Source organism: Numenius arquata, chromosome 11 (genome assembly GCF_964106895.1).
Source record: "Numenius arquata chromosome 11, bNumArq3.hap1.1, whole genome shotgun sequence".
NCBI classification, from domain to species: Eukaryota; Metazoa; Chordata; class Aves; order Charadriiformes; family Scolopacidae; genus Numenius; species Numenius arquata.
Genome location: NC_133586.1, coordinates 3,322,075 through 3,335,811, shown reverse-complemented (window position 1 = coordinate 3,335,811; position 13,737 = coordinate 3,322,075). Strand labels below are relative to the sequence as shown.

Genomic DNA, 13,737 nt, shown 5'->3' with positions numbered 1-13,737 from the left:
GGCCACAAGAAAACTCCATCCCCAGGAGTGAGCTGCAGTGCCTGGCCAGCCCCTTCCCGTGGCTCCGGCGGGAGTGAAGGCTGCTGGCTCCCATCAATCTGCTAAAATGAAAAAAAAAAAAGAAAAAAAAACCATGGGCAGAAGGTGCTAGTTTTGGGTGGGAGGAAAGGACACGGTCACCCCGGGGAGATGCCAGTGTGTCCTGTATGCATTAATGAAACACTTTTTTTCTGGTTAGGACTTGAAGGATGCTCATTGAAAATCAGGCTGCCATGGAAACCAAAGGTGTTTAGTCTTTTGGGAATGCTGTTGGACGGAGGCAGGGAGAGGTGTGGGAGGGGGAGGAACAGCCTCTGCAGATGAGGCATTTTAGCAAAAGCCTTGATTCGCCGTCGGTCGGTACCTATCTGCTGCTTGTGGCTGCTAATTGTGGGAGAGGAGGGTTCGTCTCTTTGCTCCGAGCATCCTTCTGGCTTCCTGCACCAGGTCCCCGACGGGAGGCAGCAGGTTGGGGGTCCTTTAGCTGCTCAGAACCCTCCGGTCCCGGCAGGATGGGTGCCAGCACCCCAGTCCCCTGCCCCCCCCTGCCCCGCTCCTCAAGGACATAGCCCTGGGAGGTGCAAGCACGGAGAAATAATGGAATTATTGCACCTCTCCTCCCCGCTCTGTCATGTACCATTCATTTTAATTAACGCGGCACATCTGCGCTGTGACAGCGGTATTAACGAAGGTTAGGAGGTTATTGAGAAACAGTGTCGTCTTCCTACACCTTGTCACTTCGAGTGCTGTCCCCGAACCAAGCTCCCTCTCCTTCCCCTGCTCGTTCCCCCCTCCATCCTCTCTCCGGCTCTTGCTGGGAGCTGTGGGCAGGAGCTGTGGGCTGAGCCCACCCCCCCTCAACCCCACGAACCCCCTCACCCCCACGAACCCCCTCACCATGAGAAGTATCTGCTGACGCGTGTTTTAATTAGGGTAATTAAATGAGTTGCGCTAGGAAGAGGGACCGGAGTGGGTCCCGGTTGCACACAGGACACAGCTCTTCGTGGTGGCTCCTACAACACCCTGCGACCCTTGGCTGCAGGCACTGGTGCTGCTGGAGGTTGTCATTAAGTCTAATTAATTGCAAAGATACCCAGCACTTTCCATTGGGCACCTTTCGATTAGGGGCTGCTGCTTTATTAGGGAGCACCTCAAACACAAGGTTTCTATTCCAAATAAAAGCATTTGCATTCACTTTTTCTCTTATACTGAAAGAGGACAGCGGATAACGTCCAAAATATTCCCCAAAGGGGTCATTTCTTTCAAGGTCTCCCCCCAAAACTGCAGGTTAAAAAGTCCTGAGAGAAGCTCGAGACTGTTAACCACATCTTGTAACATCCAGCATCTCACACGCAGGGCTTTTTCCCTCTTTTCCTTCCTCCCATGAAAGGATTTACCAGGTTTAATGGCGGCACATCCCGACCTGCGTGGTCCCATGTCCAGGGTGTCCTCAGTGACTGTCCCTGGGCCGAGCCCTCTGTCCCCAGCAAGGAGGACCCCTCTGCGTTTTAAAAATTCGAATAGGTGGGAAGATGCTTTTTTCGCTTTTTCTCATCGTTTTATAAGGCTAGCAAAATAAATAAATAAAATAAAATATAAATTAAGCTGCCGTGAAAAGCGCAATATTTGGGATGGGTCTGGGGGACCCTTATGCTGGAGACCCCATGGGGGTTGTGCTGGTCCGTGGGGCAACTTGGAGGTCCCTGGGAGAAGCTGGGGTGGTGGTGGTGGGGGGAGTTGTTTGCCAAACCCAAATCGTAAATCACACATGTAAAAAGTCACTCGGGGCACTCTCTAAACCAGCGTGCGGCAACGGGAAGTATTCCTCATCTAAAGGATTATTTTCTCTTTGGGAAGCGGGTCGCTCTGTGTGTGACTTATCTCGTTTCTAGATCGACGTACGCGGGGTTTTATAGGCGCGTGTGCCCTTGTATCTGCTGGTGGTTAGTCGATAATGCAAAAACATATGGGCTGTCGTGTACTTTGCCATGTATTCCTGTTATAGAGGATATGAAAATAACTTGAGGGTTAAAAAAAAAAAACAAAACAACCACCAAACCAATCTCGAGGACGGTATTGTTCGTGCTGGATAAAATCCTGTGAACAAAGCAATTGGCGTCATTTCACTTGCAAATTGAGCAGCGAAGCAAAATACCATTTATGAAACTGTAATTTATTCTTGGGAAATCAAGCACTTACAATGTCGACTTGTCGCAGGTTAAGTTACAGAAAAGGGGAAAAATAGATTAATGATGAACGTGACAACATTTCAGGGTAAATCGTTGCAGTGAAAGCCTTTGAAAAGCTTGTACGCTCCCTGCACAAACTGGATATTTCTTTTACCTCTCTCCCGAGAACGTGAAACCAGAAATTGCTCTGGGGCTGCTGGCTGCAGCCCAGCAAGCAGGAGCAGGGTCCGGGGAGGTGCCAGCACCCCTTTGCCCCCACCCTGCTGCATCATCCCAGGCTGAGGAGCCCTCGCTGCCTCCAGAAGCCAAAATGCAAAGTCTTGCTCATTATTTTTTTTTCTCCTTAACAATCCTCTTTCTTGCAGATGTGCATACTATTTTCTTATATTTTTGTCCTGTGCAACTAAAACCAGGCAGTCACCCCTCCGGTGGAGACATCACCGGTGCCACCACAATTGGGGCATCAACCCCCATCATCAGCTCCTCCGGAGGAACTGCAGAAGATGCTCCATGACCTGGTTCCTTGAAGAAGGTCTCCTCCGGGCTCCTTTCTGCCCTGGCTATTACTCCCCATCCCTCTTAGCCATTTTTCCTCTGACGAAATAATTCCCCACCGTGTGGGCACCCCTTGATAGCCGGCAGATGCCATGGAGTTGTTGCAATGGGGCTGGGACGAAAATTAATATAATTTGCACAAGATGAGGCCAGAGCTCAACAAACTAAGTCCGTAGGTAATTAGGAGGTCTGGCCTCGTGTCCTGGTGTGGGAGAGTTTCTGGACCACTTAGAGCCATGAATCCCAGCTTGGAGTCACACTCTGGACGAGCGTCTTAAGTCTTTATTAAGGGAAATATCAGAAAATAGTCCTAATCCCAGCGATTTCTGCACCAGCGTCTTTTAAGGTCTCATCCCAAGCGCCAGATCCCCGTTTCTTGCCTTGGGAATGGGTTCTTGGCAGGGAGGGAGGAAATTCCTGATCTTCCAAACAAAGTTTCAGATAAAGAAATTAATGAAACGGCCTCAAACATATCACTGCTGGTGGTGACTGTGTGGTGACTGGTACCCAACACCCCGCAGAGGGATGGGGGCTGTCTCGAGGGCTGTCTCGGGGAGCGTTTGGGGCTCATGGAGTGATGTGGGGTTCGGGGGGGGCACTGCAGGTCCCTGGGGGAGGATGGGGTCAGGCTTGAGGGGACCCTCGGGGGGAGCTGCGTCGGTGCTTCCCCAGCAGCACGGTGCTTTCAGACCTATCCTCAAAAGGTCACCCCTTTGTGACGGGGTTGGGCAGCTGTGATGAGTTTGCAAGTGCTCAGCGCAGGTGAGGGGACTGGGGCCAAATTCCAGCCCCCTCCCCTTCCCTTTCCTCTTACAATGCTCTGGGTAAGCCCCTAGATGAGGGGTCTCATGCAATTAAGATTTAATTCCGCTTTTTATGCTTTGGTTATAGGCAGATAACATCAAATGCGGCCGGGGCGGCGTGAGCAGAGGTGCGCTTTTTTGCACGCCGTTAAATGGCAATCCCCGCGACGAGCTCTTTGGGGCAGGAGCTGGGTATTTCCATAATTCAGGCCGCAGCATCGCTCGTCTCCCCGCGGCGCTCGCCGAAGGCGATGGTAAAACGGAGTTCGCGACCCGAGGAGATATTGCCGGCTGTAATAGTGTGTCACGTATTAAGGGAGCATGTTTGAAACCACATTATATTATTAAAATTCATAGGAGTGATTTATAGGGGTTTTTAAAAACAGCAGCTTGCCAATATAAATTGGCTTAGGAAAGTCAACTGTAATCCACCCAGGTCCAAATAATGACATTTCCTCCAATACATCCAAAAAGCTGAAAAGCAGAAAATAATATCCAGGCTCCAGAGATAAGGCGAGCACCCAAGGGAAAGAGGACTCTGAAATATTCATGCAATCGTAGATTGGATGGTGGAAATGGCCGTTCCCAGCGGCTGTGTTTAGGGACTGATGAATTTAGTTACTGTACCTTTATATTTATCGCTCAATAAACAAGACAAGTTCCTTTACGACGCCGAGCAAGACTAATTTAGCTATTTTAGCGCTGAGGAAATGGCTTTCTGGGCAAGATGAGGGTTTGATAGTTTTGTATGAAATTAGGAGCCTTTTAATTTTGCCAAGGCAGGGAGCGTTGGTTAGGCTCTGATGATGCTGTGAGTAACAGGGCTGAAGACCCAGATTTGAGGATTAAACCCCCCCGGACCAGGTCTGCAGCGGGTTGGGGTGCCCAGCCTTGGATTTTGGGGGCCTGAGAGCCTTTTGGGGCCGCCTGCACCCTCTGATGAAGATGTTCCAGCTCTTGATTTTTAAAGATTATTTTTCGAGGCGGAGACCGTCGCTATAAAGGTTTTACAGCAGCTGTGCCAGAATTAAGCGTGGCTTCGTAAAAGTGTCAGCAAATGAAACAGTAATGCCCGAGCGGTATTAGTGTGAAAATGACCTTTCGGATAGTTAGGGCTTTATGGGATATTATAAATTCTCCCCGTGTTGGCAGGGTTATAACTGGGATATTAGCAGTAACATCTTCTCCAGCGATACCCGAGGCAGGAACCCGGCGTTTGGAGCCAAAACTACCCAACGCAATTATTTTTTTTTCCATATTTCTGGAGCTGAAGAGCTGCTATGAGATGTTTCCAGCAGAAATTTGAATGTGCGTGGTCAAAAGGAGATTTCTTTTATCAAAGATGAGTTTTGACAACTCAGGTAGAGGGTTTTTTCGAGACTAGTAGTATTTCCAACAGGCAAAATCAAAGCGATTTAAACATATTGCTTGGGTTTTTTTATTTCCTTAGTTTCTAAGACTTTAGATTAATATCGTCAAGCCTCTGTTTTATTGCTGTGAAGGCAAGGAAAGTCCTTTTTTAATGAAAGCCACGAGCTCTATACAATACCTTGACTCTGCAGCTGCTATTTGAAGCACCATATTCCACTGAACTTACACAAAAATCCCCCCGAGTGAGCCAGCTCTGATCTTTTTTTCACCTCTTGCGTTGCCACTGGGAAACAAAATCAGGTTTTATGCTTGTATTTATTATGAAGTATATATTTAGACAATCCGTGCTGCAATTTAGCAGTTTCAAGAGTTTCGAGGGGGTTCTTTGAAGCGACTCTTCACTCACCTGCTTGTTGAAACCGTCTTTAGACAGCGCTGCTGGGCTGGGTCTCACTCATTTATTCCCCACAGCCCTTCGCTTTGACTGTCCTTTGGGACTGTCCCCACAGCCACCTTTGTCCTGGGAGGGACTTTCTGGCTGAGAATGGTGCGAAGGAAGCGAGAAAAAAGCCTAAAAGCACCCGGAGAAGGCCAAAGGCATTGCAATATTTCAAATTTGGGGGTGAATTGATGCTCAGGGGCAGCTGGAAGGCCAGGTCCTGCAGCTCGAGCTGCACGGAGGGGCGCTGCCTCCAGCTCCCTTCCCTGCCTTTGCACAGGTAGCGCCTGAAAACGTGGCTGAAATAGTCCAAAAATACAGGATAGCGTAACCAGATTGGCTTTCTGGCTGGTGTGAGCTGGCCAGGCTCCCTCAGTCCCTGCAGGGTTGTGTTTGTGTCCCCACTGGGATCAACTGACACACACACACATACCCCCCCCGCCAAAATCACTGTTACCCCCATACCAGCCATCTATTCAGGTGGGATAAAGAAAATGGACCGAGCGCTGAGCCACCATCAAACCCTCCTTCTCCGTGTAGCACATGGGGCAGTTGCAAGAGGATGGCCCATGGTTCACAGCCCCCGTTTTGGGGCAGGGATAGGCCAGATACCTGCAGCCTCATGGACACCATCGTGTCATTGGGCTTTGGGCTTCATACCTGGCTCACTCCTTGTGGAGACGGGAACGTTGGGTTTAACCCCTCTGCCCGCGATGCCGAGGTTTGTGCCGTCCCAATTGGTGGTGCCCGCTCCCAGGGATGCTCATCCCACCTCGGCCACCACAGACCAGTTTGCAGCTGGGCGGGAAAAGGCTGGAGCACGGCTTTAATCCAGGGTTTCTGGAAAGAGCCACCAGGTAAAGCGATGCCCCGTTAGCGCCCGAGGCGGTGGGAAAAGCAGGCGGCAGCAATAGCTGAGCAAGAGCCAAGATTAATTGGAAATTAATTTGCACCTCCAAGCACGAGGTAATCACACCGTGACCCTGGAGGTCCTCATCTCAGCCACCTCCCCAGCTGCCAAAGAGCCACCAGCAGCCCCTGATGCTCCAGCCCACCTCCGCTGATGGCTTGGCCCAAGGTTTATGAGCAAAGCAGCAAGAAACCCCTCCAAAACCTCCTCAGCCCTTAAAAACTGCATTTTGGAAGCTGCTCTTTCCAGCCCTCCGCATGAAGAAAGCACCACTCAGGCTGAAACCGCTCGAGCCCATTTATTCTAGCTTTATTTTTCTTGTACAAGTAGCCACAGGCTAAAATCTAAACAGCGCAAACTACAAAAAAACTGGGTTTTATTTTATTATTATTTTTTTTTTATACAGAGCTAACAATCGTAGGATCAGTGGGATTTCAAAGATCAAGACAGTTCAAAGTAGGAAAGGTAGAAAATAAACAGTAGAAAAGTGCTTTGCAATTTGGGTTTTTAATATTACTCTTTAACAGTTGATTCCCGAAGAGGACTGGGACAAAGGTTTAGCATCGTCTTTATTATTACTTTATTACAAACGCAAAGATATTGCAAGTTTACATGATGGAAATATGATCAAAGTGGAAAAAAAAAAAAGAAAAAAAAAATCCCTCTTTGCTTTGTAAGTAAGACCCTGATCCAAAGCCCCGTGAAATCGGGCTTTTCCCCCGACTTGTTGGGCTTTGCACCGGCCCCGTCCCTTCTTGTTACCCGATGCTGAAGCTCAGGCTCTGCTCTGGGAGGAGACCCGGAGCCACTTCACTGATTCACAGCCTTACGGTGGGTTTCGGCGCCACGGCCCCACACCAGCATCTCCCTGCCGGCGGCTCCAGCCCAAGCGTCTTTCCTTCACTTTCCTTTCCCTTTTTTTTTTTTTTTTTTTTTTTAATTTTTTTTTTAATTTGGCGGGCGAGGGAAATAAATGAGCAGGCATCGAGTTGCCAGATAGGATCTTTACTCTGCCCTCGCTGGCGCAGCACGGGGAGGGATGGATTTCCAAATACTGTTTGCACAGATGAAGTAAAGTAAGTAGCTCCCCCCGTGCCGCTGCCGTTTATTTTCATAAGCTTTTAATTTCCTTTTTTTAAACCCATCTTCCCAGGCTCAAGTGCTGTCAGTCAGCTCAGAGAGGGCTCAGGCACTGCGCCGATTCCCCCCCGCCCCCCCGAAATGCCGTGGGGTGGTTATCCCGGAGAAACACCCTCACGGGCAGCAAAAAAACCTTCCCTTCACCATCCAGAAGCAGCAACGCTTCATAGTTTCTCTCCTCTTTTATTACCAACTTAAAACGTACAGTCCCTTGGTATAATTTTGGGTGGAAGCTTTAAAATTCCCAAACTGGTCCAGCACGTAAATATTTCAGCGTCTTTACGAAACAAGGAAGAAGAAGAAAAGTACGGTAGACAAATAAATACCTGAATCCAACAGCGTGAAAAATACCCTGTCACAGCATAAAACTATTCCCTGTTCAACTAAAGACAATGTGGATACTATCCCTGAGGTAGCAGCCATCTCTGGTAAACTTGAGAGCTCCAAGAATAGGTTGTGCCCATTATGGGTTACGGAAAAAAAAATAAAAAATAAAAAAATCAGGTTTTGGGTACTTTATTCCTTGCTGTAATTTCATCTCACCACAGCCAGAAAAGAAAGAAAAGCAAGAGGGTCTTTTTTTTTTTTTTGGTTCTGCCCAGAAAAGGCAGCAAGTTGAATTAGTGGAATTATTTGCTTGGAAAAATGCTAGAGGATGAGATTCCCACCCCAAACATGGGTGGTTGCCAGCGGCTTGCACCGGATCCAACACCTGCCTATTATCCAGTGGTTTTATCTCCAGATAAAACTCTGATTCCTCCCGTGAAGAAAAGGCGGGGGGGTGGGGAGGGAGGGAAGCTGTTCCTTGTATGTTTGGGGTGTATAAATGAATTATCGGGGTGAAGGGAAGGCCACAGCACAAAGCCAGAACGTGCTATCGCAAGAGGGGTTTTTTTGCCCAGTTTGGTGGACTTGGGAGGCATGGATAATTCAGGGAAGACCATGTTCTCCTGCTGGATCTCTGGACTTCAGCCTCGGACCTCCAGGGGCTGACCTGCCGCAACCGTCTAAGTTAAGTTAGGTCCCGATGGTACGGATTGACAAGAGCAGAAAAGAAACCCCAAAAAAGAGGAAAAGCTAAACATCTAAAAAATAGTCTTTAAAGATTCACATCCATCTTCAACCGTCTCAAACCAACACATAATCTGCATTGGTTTAAGCCATTACATTTCTGCATAATTATTTAAAAAAAAAAAAAAAAAAGAGAAAAAGCTCTATTCTTGACATACTATTGTATTTCAACTAGTCAAATGGCACAGCATTTCCCTTTAATAAAAGGAAGTAGTGACAAATACTTGTTACTATTACAATATCACAATAATATGATATTAAATTAATAGCACGTTCACAGCTCCAGGAAGTCTGAGCTGAAAGCTAGTCTAAATTCTGTGTTCACTTTGGCAACAGTACTTATTCAATGTGAACGTCGGCGTTACACACATTAAAAAAAAAAAAAAAAAAAAAAAAAGCAATAAAAAGCAAAGCTGGGCTGGAGCGGGAGCGGGGTGGCAGGAGGAGATGGGGATTTCTTTGATATGAGGTTATAACTCAACCGTTTGGCATCTCCTCCTCCCCCCTTGCCCTTTCCAAGCCCCGGCATCCTCCGGATCCCACGATGAGCTGTGCTACCGGTCTCGCATGGTGCCACCAGTGCTGTCCCCCCATGGTCTCTTCCCAGGCTGGCTCCAGGTCCGGCATCATGAAGGAGGGAGCATCCCCCCCACGGTAGGTGTGAGCAGGAATCAGTCTGACAGCCCATTGAGCCTCTTTGGTGGGTTGGGGAGAGGCTATTTGGGCGTTTAATACATATGAGTTTAACCCTTCACATTTTTCCTGTCCTGCAAGATGTCTACAGGAGGAATTTTAATGGTCAACGGCTACGAACACTGAGCCTCAAGAGCTCCTTGCTCTCAAGGTCAATGCCGTTCCATCTGCTTGGGCCAAGCTGGACGATTTGGAAGGAGAGAGTCCTGCTCACAGGCAACCCAGCCCAGCATCAGGACATGGCGGAGGGGAAGAGATGTTTGCCTTATCGTTACGTGTACTGTAGTAGTTACACAATTACCAGTAGCATCCCATTGCCAAACGGAAAGGCGACGGGGCATCTTTCTGACACAAGGACTCTCCCACTGGTACCATTTAAAAAAATACAATTATTATCTTTTTTTTTTTAACTTAAACTCCTTTCCTTTCCTGATTCCTTTCATTTTTCCTTGCAAATATGGTGCCATTTGATTTACCACCACCTACACAAAGAGTTCAAACCTTCACATTCGCCTGGTTTTAACCAACGCACGGGGCAGGGAAAGGGCTGGCCAATGACCCTGTCCCCGTGCGTGCCCCCATCTCGCCCCATGGACAACACTAGTCACACACCAACTCATGAGGCTGTGCATGCCAGGACAACCCAAAACCGATGGTGGCATGTTGGTGGTTGGTCCCTGGAGGATTGGGGTCATGCCCAAAACCTCTCTTTGGTGTTGAGAGCTGCTCTGCCCACCCTGGGCAGGGGGAAGGGGCAGCTGCTGGCAGCCCCCAGCATCCACCAGCGCAGGGTCCTGCTCTGCCTCATTGCCCGGAAGCCCTCCACGCCTCATCCCTCCCAGAGAAGTGAGGCCTTTTTTGGCTCAGGTCACCCTTTGGCCATGCCTGCCCACCCCGGGATGAGCCCCAGGGATCTGGAAATATGCCGGAGGAGCTGGGAGCAGCTCAGTAGCATCTCAAGGGGTTTGGGAAGTGCTGTATTAGGGTTTCCTCATAGGTGCTCCTGATGGCGGGGTGGGCTTTGAAGGGACGAGCTGGTGATGACCAGGTTCCCACCTCCCAGGGGGCTGCTGCTTGTGCCAGCACATGCCATAAATCATCCTGCGGGGAATCAGCCTTGGGGAGCCATATACTGGATACACCTGGGATGGACCAAGGCAGCCACCACCACCAGCGCCAAATTTGGCCCTGCAAGAGCAATGGTGCCAGTGAGCCACAGGACATCGAGCCATGTGCCTGTGATGGCCCCAACAGTCTTTAAAGTAAAAAAACCATGTTACAAATCTCCGCCACGCAAAAAAATCATACCAGAGCCCCACTACATGCCTAAAAGTAAAGCTCATAACGCTAGCGAAGCACCTTGCTTCGTGCGGGGCTGGGTGGGAGAGGCAGGAATCGGGGAAGAGGAGAGGACACACACACACTCTCACACACGAGTTTCTATCACGCTTGAGGTAGAACATTGCTTTCAAGGTTTGGAAGTGCTTTACATGGGAACGACGACAACAAAACCACCAAGGCGGCAGGTACAGAGCATGACGGCTGAGGTAGGACCAAGCTTGTACTGACCAAGTGCTACGCTACTTGTTTTTTTTGAACACGAAGGAAGACGCAGGTATTTCTGCTTCCCAGAAGACATTCATTCCGGTTGAGGTAGGTTCTGAGTTCACTCGGGTTGTCTGTCCAAGTCTTTCAGTAGCCCTCAGGCAGGCATCCTTTGACACACACACTCTTTTTTTTTTTTTTTTTTTTTTTCTTTTTTTCATATTATTTTGAGTCAATCAGCAAAAAAAGTATCCTGAGAAATAGCGAAAGTGTACAAAATCATCAAATCCATGGAGAGACGGCCTCCCCGGGCCTCGATTTTTGGAGTCAAGTTAAAAGGATTTCTCCGAATCCAGTCTTCTGGAAATAAAAAATAGATCCAAAAAGTAGTCCTAAAGCTGCTGATGAGGAAAAAGTCTGGGATGCCAAGAGAAGGAGGCTCCACCGTATCCCCAGTCTGTCAGAGACGGGAATGTTTGCCAAACTCTGCCAAGGAGTCTTTTACTTAGCAGCTGTGGGGAAAATTCATCCTGACCAGTCTCGATAAAGCCGTCATCGGAAGAAACACCCCGAGAGGCCCGAGAGAGGTCAGAAAGATAAACTTCACAGAGTTTCCAAAAGGCTGTATACATATATATATATATTTATATATATATATAAAAAAATAAAGCAAAACAAAAAAATAACAATCAGACTGTAGAAATCTTCAATTGACCTGAGATTGACGACTCGTTGTAAAGACATCACCAGCCGCGGGTTTGGTTTCTGGTAACTCCTACAAGAGGGTTCGAGTCTTGGTGAGTTTTATCCTTCATTGGCGGGACCGTGGTCGGGAGCCGGAGCTGCAGGGCTGCCCCCACGGGGGCTTTTCCGGAGCGGGTCTGGCTGCTCCTCGATGATGCTGAACTCATCCAGAGGGAGTGTGGATATCTGGGTGTCGTCGTGGGCAGTTGGTGGGCTGTGAGCCACCTGGAGAGAGAGAAGGGGACAATGCAATGACAGCGACAGGTCACCGATGCTCTTAGATGTGCAGCTGCATCTGCGTTTCCCAGGTATGCTCCCATCCTGCTGGACTTACCGTTCTTCCCTTATTCTGCTGCTCCTGCAATGGAGATGCTGGGAATAACCTCTCCAGCTCGTTCATATCCAGCTGCTTTCCATTCAGGTCCCGGTCATCCCGGTCCCTGCGAGCGGCTCCGTTCAGGACAAGGCCCGTGGCACTGCGCTGGCTCCTGGGGACCTGCGGGGTGGACAGCTGCTCCTGCACATTTTTGCACATCAGCAGCCTGAAAAATAAAGAGACAGAGCCTGAGGTGAGCAAAGGCAGTGCCTCCCTCCCCACTTCCTTCCCCCAAGCCTGAGTCTGCCTTATCCTTGTTCCTTCACTCCTTAAATCCCTCTTATAAAGTCATGTCTCTTCCCCTTGCTGTGAAAGGGCTTTTGGTTTACAGGGAGGATCAGGGCTTGCCAGAGCAGAAATAGTGATGCTCCCGGGAAGTACCGGGTCCCTCGATGGGGAGCAGAGCTGATGGGGTGTATTCAGAGAAGCCGGCTGGGTCTGGGCTCCTGGGATGCAGGAGCTGTGCTGCAAACAGCACCCGGCGTTCACAGGAGCCAGGCTGCGCAATCACACGCCGTGGGATGCACATGTCAGGATGGGAAACAGCCCATCATCACACTGGGGGTGTGAGACCCCTGCGGGGACACCCACATGACATTAGGGGACCATCGCCCCGCCCATGAGCAGCGGCACGAGCAACCCCTACCTTCCTCTGTACCCAAACATGAGGAAGAGGACGCAGAAGATGATGCACGTGACGCCGATGTGGATCCCAATGATGATGCCGGTCGTGGAGGTTTTATTGTTCTGCTCATCCTTCATGCAGTCGCAAGGGGGATTCAGCACTGCCGGAAGAAAAGGAGGGAGAAGGAGGGGGTCAGTGGTGCTGTTTGCCTGTTGCTCCTCCAGCTTTTGGGGAGCCCAGAGCAAAAGCTCGAGCCTGGGCAGCACTGGGAGCTGTGTAAGGGGACGAAGAGAGCAGAATGGGGGTCTGGAGAGGGGGTGTCACTGCCTGCCAAAGCAACCCCCCCGCTCCTGGTACCGTAGGAAGGCAGTCACAGCAAGCACAGGCTCTCTGCTAGGTGCGTAGAGGGCCAGCCCCATTACCCAGGCCGCTGTTATTAGACACAATTAATGAACAGAAAAGACTCCGATGTTAATTTTTGCAAACCCTGTGTCTGAGGTGGGAGGTGAGAGGCGGCCACCAAGGCAGAGCATGCTGCTACCTGATGAAAAGCACCGAGCAGCCAACAAGATTAGTATTTACTCCAACACAGACAGAGGAGTAATAACTGTCTCTTGAAGATATTCCCACTGGAAGGCTTAAAAGGCTTCCAAGAGCAGCAGGATGTTTTTTACACATAGATGAATACGAAAGGTGTGATCAGTTAGAGATTCCCTCTAGAGATTTCCCCTTTTCTGCCACATAATGCAGTGCTCGTGCTCTGCAGCCCCTCTTTCCAAAGCCGTGCGTTCTCCCTTCCCGGCACCAGTGAAGGTTAAAATATCCAGGACAGCTCCCGGAGAGCTCCAGGAATGCTCCAGAGATGCTCCGTGTACATCGCGCTCGAGGCTGGCAGCTCTTAGCTTATGCATGGAGGCTTTGTTCATGTTCATGGCCTCACCTCTGGCTGGAGCTTAAGGAACAAAACTGGAAATTACAGGAGCATTTGGTTTGTCTTCTCCCCTCCTTGGCGAAAAAGTCACCAGGTTGATCAGTGCTGCAGAGAGGTGTGGGCTCATTAATGCTAACGAGGGCCAACGGGGGTGGTGTAAGCCACCTGGCAGGGAAGCCACCCCTATCAGCACCAGGAGGTCCCAGCCCTGCAGAGTTTTGCTTCGTCATTATTTGTGATGCTGAAAATAAATGAGTGGTTGAAAGTGAGATGGGGGAATAGAGCCCCGGTGTCTGGGGGATGTGT

The 13,737-nt window shown here is 49.5% G+C and overlaps 1 protein-coding gene across 1 annotated transcript in view; it reads right to left on the bottom strand.

Annotated features, from left to right (window-relative positions):
• Positions 1–11,559: 11,559 nt before the first annotated feature.
• The window catches only part of IGDCC3 (immunoglobulin superfamily DCC subclass member 3), a 105,218-nt gene continuing 103,040 nt past the window's right edge, over positions 11,560–13,737 (bottom strand). Inside the window, exons 12-14 of the mRNA XM_074155982.1 lie at positions 12,522–12,660; positions 11,834–12,041; positions 11,560–11,724 (exon numbers count right to left, since the gene is read on the bottom strand). Of these exons, the coding sequence (XP_074012083.1) occupies positions 11,560–11,724; positions 11,834–12,041; positions 12,522–12,660 (512 nt within the window). The remainder of the gene's footprint in view (positions 11,725–11,833; positions 12,042–12,521; positions 12,661–13,737) is intronic.